The sequence below is a fragment of the Leguminivora glycinivorella genome, chromosome 6 (assembly GCF_023078275.1).
Source record: "Leguminivora glycinivorella isolate SPB_JAAS2020 chromosome 6, LegGlyc_1.1, whole genome shotgun sequence".
In the NCBI taxonomy this organism is placed as follows: domain Eukaryota; kingdom Metazoa; phylum Arthropoda; class Insecta; order Lepidoptera; family Tortricidae; genus Leguminivora; species Leguminivora glycinivorella.
The window spans coordinates 20217563-20224824 of NC_062976.1; the positions used below are offsets into that span (position 1 = coordinate 20217563).

A 7262-nucleotide genomic window follows, 5' to 3' on the forward strand; every position below is an offset into this window, starting at 1 on the left:
TTGAAAACACACGTCTTAAGTAACCAAACAAAGGGCATAACTAGCAAATTTGCGCCCCGACGTGACGGACCATACATTATTTCTAAGACAGTCAGCCCGACTACTTATATATTAGCAAACAATGGCGAAACTGTTGGTAAATATCATGTGTCAGACTTGACTACATACCATCAGAAGAGTGGTGATGAACCTGCAGAACCCATCATGCCACAAAGTAAGAGAGGTAGACCGCCCAAGCGAACACCTACTACCCCTACTACTACTCCACCTGCAGCTGGTGAGAAGAAGAGAGGCAGACCACGCAAGAAGCAACCTGTGTGTCGGCCCATGGGCGAGGACGTCCCCATGGCCCGAAGGGGGAGCCTGTAGCACAGCCTTAACTCCCTACCCAGACGTGTAGACACACCCTCATACACACGTCTGTGAACGCCTTAACATTCATACACTCACCATTCATCACATTCACTCAACCAATCATTCACACACCTCGCGTGCGCCATATTATTTCAGTCCGAATCCGTTTGCCTTTGAAGAAAGATGTAAGGTCGCGACCTTACAACTACATGTAAGTGTCCTTCTCCTAGTTGTTTTGCGTAAATCACGGGACCCCTTTGACCATCCCCGGTTATAACGTTTAAATATTTGTCATCACACTCGCACCGCACACTTAATGTGCTGTTGCACGCACATATTATATGTATTTATCGTGATCAGGACCATTAAAACCACACCTATGTTTTTTTTAATTTTTCACCCCCTTTTCACTCTTTAAGGGGGTGAATGGGTGAATTTCAAAAAAAACGTGGTTAATCATATATCTTGAGGAATCCTCCTATGAAATTTTGAATAAAATAGTCAAGCTAATCTTGTTTCCCCTTACAAACTTTGGATCCCCATTTCAGCTTCTAACAGGGGAGATGATAATTCATCTCCGCCTCGTTGTCTTTTAAAAATGTTGTACTTATCGTGATGGCATAAACCATTAAAACCATACCCATGTTGTTTTTTGACTTTGTCACCCCCTTTTCACCCTTTTGAGGGGTGAATTTCCAAAAAAATCTGAAATGCGTGTTTAGTCATATTTTCAGGAATCCTCCTGTGAAGTTTTACTTAACCTGTTAAGTTTAACTAAGCTTGTTTCCCCTTACAAATTTTGGATCCCCATTTCACCCCCTTAGGAGGTGAATTTTGAAAAATCATTTCTTAGTGCACCTCAAGACCCTAAAAGGAACTTACGTGTCAAATTTAAAATCTTTTGAACCAGAAGTAAATGTAAAAACTAAAGACATATGGCTCTTTTTGATATTTCAACCCCATGACATCGTAACATTCGTAACACCCCTGTTATGATGATATTTAATCTTCGCCTCGTTATATTTTAAAAGCGTTGTACTTATCGTGATCAGCGACCCGATAAACCATTGAAACCATACCCATGTTGTTTTTTGACGCTGTCACCACGTGACGTGTGGATTTCCAAAAAACCTGAAACACGTGTTTAGTTATATATCTTCAGGAATCCTCCTGTGAAGTTTCGAATTAAAGTAGGTAGTCAAACTAATCTTGTTTCCCCATAACAACTTTGGACCCCCCATTTCACCCCCTTAGAAGGTGAATTTTGAAAAATACTTTCTTAGTGCTCCTCTACTACACCATATAAGAAACCTACGTGCCAAATATGAAATCTCTAGGACCAGCGGTTTCGGCTGTGCGTTGGTATGTCAGTCAGCCAGTCAGTTCCTTTTTTTAAATATTTAATAAAAATAAAGATAAGGTAATCGTCGGTTTGCTTAACCACCTGTGAAAAACACTGATTAATGTTGATTAATCATCATTTGCTTAGAACGAAGCTGGACATCTGTTTCATATCAAAAGCCATGGCAGTAAGACTGTTATTTATGATTTGCGGGTTGAAATTTGTAATCGGGAAACAAGAAGGTTTTATAGTCGGTGGTGAATTTGTTAATTCTGTTAACAATTTCCCTCATGTTGCTGCTTTAGTGATGTCTGAAGAAGATTCAGAAGAAACCCTTTGTGGGTCATCGATACTGAACCAAAAGATTTTGTTAACTGCTGCCCACTGTCTTATAACCGCAGTGAACATTACAGCACATGCGGGAACGTTAGATAAGTACAAGGGAAATATACATCGCGTAGACCGCGTGAAGGTGCACAAACAGTATGATGACTTTACTGTAGCTAATGATATAGGCTTAGTTAGACTGAAGAAACCTTTGTCACTCGGAAAGACCATGAAGAAAGTGATATTAATGAAGAAACCGCCAAAAGTAAAAATGGCTGAAGTGGCTGGTTGGGGCTTAACAAACGTACGTGCCCCCTTGGTTATCCTGTAGGTATTAAAACCTTTCTTATTAATGAATTTGATACTAACTATCTGACCATACTTATGACCTGATTGCGTCAATAGTTTAAATTACAAATATCTGTCTGTTTCTCTCCATCCTTTTTTAAAAAATTTCAAAGAGTTTATTGTATAACATTTTTGAAACGATTGATATATGTATACTCACGCTTAACTTTCACAGATACAGACAGGGGTATTTCCAAGACTACTTAAGTACACAACACAAAAGTTGTGGACCCATAAACAGTGCAAAAAAGTTATGAAATTCCCCGAGGTTCCCGACTTCCGGTTACCCAATGGAAAGTTTTGCGGTGGTGAGATGAATGCCCGAGGAAATTACCCTTCCTTGTACGTCATTAATAATATTTTTCTCTAACATGCAAGGGAACGTTGCCATTATTTTCGTTAATAATCAGAGTTGGGTTGTTTGATAACATTGAGCAATGGAGTCGTTGTTATATATTTTCGGGTTGAATGAATGAATGAATAAATTATTGGTTATATGCAATTAAATTAAATCATAAAAATTAGATAAAAACATAATCTACGTAACTATTTAATTGTAAAATTTACAATGTCGTACCTATTCAAGATCATGACATGAACAATTTGCCATTGGAATAAGTTTCAGTATACTACGAATAATATCTAAACGACATGGTGACAAGAAAATATACCAGCGCACCGGCTGGGGTTTCAAAAAAACGGTTTTTTTCTGGCTTGAAAAAAAAAACCATTAAAAATAACCGTGAAAAAAAATTGTCACTATTTACTGTTGGCAACACCACCGCCTCTCCACGCTCCATGTTGCATCGGGGGTTCCCCAATAAATGTTTGTATACAGAGTAGGGCCTGTAACAAAGGCGAAGAATTGAACTCTAGGCTATTCTCCTTATACTGATCAACATTTGTTCGGCGACTTTTAAAAATAACTTGTATTTTGATTTTTATCACCCTTGAAAGTTTTTTCTAAGAGGTAAGGTATTGCGAATTCTGTTAAGTCTAAAGTGTGACAGACAACGTCAATGACAACAATAATGGCGTACATTGAAGCTAATATTTATTTTGTATGAAAAATTAAAAATTTTAAGACTTCATAATTTTTAAAAGTCACTGAACAAATGTTGATCAGCAGACATCGGATTCCGTGGGGCGAAACTACTTGACAGCTAGGGACTTCCTATATCGATAAACTCATTTATCGATACTAGTTCTAAATACTAGTGATCACACAAAGGTTTGCTTAGAAAATATTTTTTTATTAAAAGAGTATGCGCATGTGACACAGTTTGAGTTGCAGGCGTCCATAGGTTACGGTAACCGCTTTCCACCGCACCGGACCGTATGCTTGGTTGCCACCGACGTAGTATAAAAAAAACATTATATAATAAAATAAGAACTTAATTTTCTTCTTCTTTTTTGAAAACGTTTTTAAAAGTTTACTCGTCACAATTTATTTCGACGCTATTTATTTTAGACGCTATGTATGAATTTCATACTGGTCTTCAGAACAATAGTTACAAAAAACACACACAATGTTGGGGGCGGTCACTAGTATATAGAACTAGTATCGATAAATGAGTTTATCGATATAGGAAGTCCCTAGCTGTCAAGAAGTTTCGCCCCACGGAATCCGATGTCTGTTGATCAGTATAAGGAGAATAACCTACAGTTCAATTCTTCGCCTTTGTTACAGGCCCCACTCTGTATATTGGAATGTTATGTCACGAAAGACCGTTGTTGTTGTATTATTTGTTCATCTGAAGAAAAAAAAACATATATTAAAAAAAACCATGGTGCTTGGTTTTTTCTTCATGTTTTCTTTTTCATAATTCTAAAAAAAACATTTGGTTTTTTGTCTATTTGCAACCCTAGCACCGGCAACAACTCAAGGCATGGTGGCCGTTGCTCTCCACCATCGAGCCGCATATGCAATTATACATTAATAATGTAGTTTACAAGGTGTCATTGTCCAGAAGGGAGGGAAAGCGCGCAACAAGCCTCAATTCTGGCATACCAGTGTTGGGCAAAAAGTAATTGAATTACAAATTATGAATTACAATTACAAAATGTCATTTCATGAATTGAAATTACAGAATTGTAATTTGTACTTGACTTACAATTTTCACCAACTATAAATTTAGTAAGTATGCCAGTAGTCATTTTAATTGGTATTGCAAATTTTCGATTAATTTTTCCTATTTTTTCAACAGTGGTGATTCCGGCAGTGGTCTCATGGTTAGCAAAAATATAATTATCGGGATAGTATCCTGCTCTGCCCCCACAATATCGCAATCCTTGATGATGTACACGGACGTACCATACTACTACAAGTGGATTAAGGTCGAATCGAGAAGATTAGCATGCTCTTAGTAAAGAAAAAGAAAAATACCTATGCCTATTCTACCATTTGTATTTTATCTACAAAACTCCCGTGATACTCAAACTCACGTGTTACGTCTACATAACGTTCGACATGATTCGATCCATTTCCGAGGATCTTTCTCAAGAGTAGCGTAGCGACACTAGCGACTCCGCCTTTACATGTCGAGAGCTCGATGCATACTGCTGGGCGGGCAGAGGGGGGGTCGGCGGCGCGAGCGACGTCACCGTGGCGAGATCGGTGCTACCCACTAACTCTTGTCTAAAGTAGGATTGCACACAACACTAACTAAGTCACTTGTTAAAGGTGCGTTATATCGACTTAACACGTGAGTAACCCGCTTAAAATATTTCATCAATATATCGGCAAGAGTGCAAGGAGTCTAGCCTCCGCGTGCAGCCTGATATGAGGACGGGTCTTAATGGAGACTATCGTTTGCTCACCAGTTGGCGCCACAGTTGAATTAGGCCAAGATATATAGCTGTCAAAGTCAAAGGCGACTTATAAGTAGAGAGCGGATTCCAAGTAGCGACTTAAATATTAATATGGATATGACTGGCATTCTTTTTCTACGCACAAAAAAATATCGGAACTTAGAAGTAAAACTCTTCTTGAATGCTTTTGTGAATATTTAGCAAAAAATATGATGATAATAAATAAAGAAATGTTTGTTTATTTTCTAAATAGCTTATTTACTTTTCATAAGATTAGCCTGTTTGGATTTGTACAAGTCCATAAAAATAATAATATAAAAGAAAGAAAAACTAAACATAACGTTGATGTTATTGCCGACTCCCGGGTCGTTGATAGCTGCTACAACCTACAACTAGAAACGGTGAAGCTATCACCGTCTTGTTTTAATTTCATGTTTTACGGTAGTAAGTAAATAACTTTTTTCTTATACATTATCATATAAAATTATAAAGTTCATAAATAAGTACATTTTGTATTAAAAAGTAAATCACAGTACTCAATTTTTCAAATAAATGTCTTAACAAGATATGTCACATGCTTACTTGAAAGCATTAGCGTTACTATGAGATGATCTGCGTTCTCGCCACTTGGGCCTTTATTATAGTAAATTATCCTTTTATCGAAGTACCCCTCAAAGCAATGTAAATGTACTCGATACTCAAGAAACTTTGCTTGGAGAAGATCATCTACACACTACTGTAATATTTCTGGCAACCGCAATATATCGAATTAATAAAATAGATCGGTAATACCTTCCGATTTTCGTAAGGGCGTTAATAGCTGCGTTTACCTCAGCATTTTTGGCACCTTTGGATGAGGTGATAGCCGGAACGGAACTTAATTATTAATTTAGTTTTAATTGTAGTACTGTAGAGTAGCTGTTAACTTTTAGTTTAGAATAGTTTTGATATGTTTTGTTTGTTATCTGGGGGCACGGCAGTGCCCCCGCCAAGTCGAGCAAAAAGAGGTACGGCCGTACCATCCTTTTCTCGAAGCATTTCAGACCATTTTCAACACCCTGTTACTCCTTTCTGGATAAAACTAGAAGCCTCAATTTTCAGCACCCAAGTAGTCATTATATAAACACGGTATATTCAAAATTTCATTAAACTTGAACCAATAGTTTAGGAATAATTACTAGCCAAAGTTTCTTAGTTTTGTCACTCACTGGCTGACTGACACACGATCATCAATGATAATAAGACACTTCTAGTACACTTGGAAGCTTCAAATTTAGAATACAGTTAGTGTTTAGTGTATAAATCACACAAAAATTAAAAAATGTTGCAATTTCATTCCAGGTTTTCAAATAGGTTGTCACCAACTGCATAAATAACTTTGTAATCTCATATCAATATATGGGCTTACCATGTTATATTTGCAGTTGATTTACTGTAAATAAATCCGTGTACCTGTCTATGTAAATTTATACAGATACCCGATGTCGTGATGGGTTGAAAATCTCACTACCCCATTTCCTTACATGGTGGGAGTCGTATAATTCAACTATGGGATATGGGTTATATTGTGGTCTGGACGAATAGGCTGACAACCCCTTCATAATTTTGTCAACAGTTGCACTGAAACGAGTTCGTATGCTCTGCGTACCCTGTTGGGAAATACATGCGCGACATTATGTATGTGTATAGATATGAGGGCGAGCCCTCGCCAAGTAGGTACAGCAAAAATTTAAATCAAGTAAATTGCAATTCTACCTACATCACCAACTTCATATACCTACCCATATAAATATATGAGTACCTATAATCAATGTGTTGTAAAATGTAATTAAATATAAATACATACATACATACATACAATCACGCCTGTATCCCATAAAGGGGTAGGCAGAACACATGAAACTACTAAAGCTTCAGTGCCACTCTTGGCAAATAAGGGGTTGAAAAAAAACGAAACTGTGACATTGCAGTGACAGGTTGCCAGCCTCTCGCCTACGCCACAAATTAACCCATATCCCATAGTCGCCTTCTACGACACCCACGGGAAGAAAGGGGGTGGTGAAATTCTTAACCCGTCACC

The 7262-nt window shown here is 37.6% G+C and overlaps 1 protein-coding gene across 1 annotated transcript; it reads left to right on the plus strand.

Annotated features, from left to right (window-relative positions):
• Positions 1-1877: 1877 nt before the first annotated feature.
• On the plus strand, positions 1878-4738 carry LOC125227049 (chymotrypsin-1-like). The gene is made up of 3 exons (XM_048131239.1): positions 1878-2327; positions 2547-2713; positions 4579-4738. The coding sequence occupies exons 1-3, from the start codon at positions 1878-1880 to the stop codon at positions 4736-4738; spliced, it is 777 nt and encodes a 258-aa protein (XP_047987196.1).
• Positions 4739-7262: the final 2524 nt, after the last annotated feature.

Coding starts and splice junctions, on each gene's coding strand:
- LOC125227049 (XM_048131239.1), top strand. CDS start 1,878: ATGGCAGTAAGACTGTTATTTATGATTTGCGGGTTGAAATTTGTAATC. Junction 2,328..2,546: donor CTGGTTGGGGCTTAACAAAC/GTACGTGCCCCC, acceptor TAACTTTCACAG/ATACAGACAGGGGTATTTCC. Junction 2,714..4,578: donor CGAGGAAATTACCCTTCCTT/GTACGTCATTAA, acceptor TTTTTTCAACAG/TGGTGATTCCGGCAGTGGTC.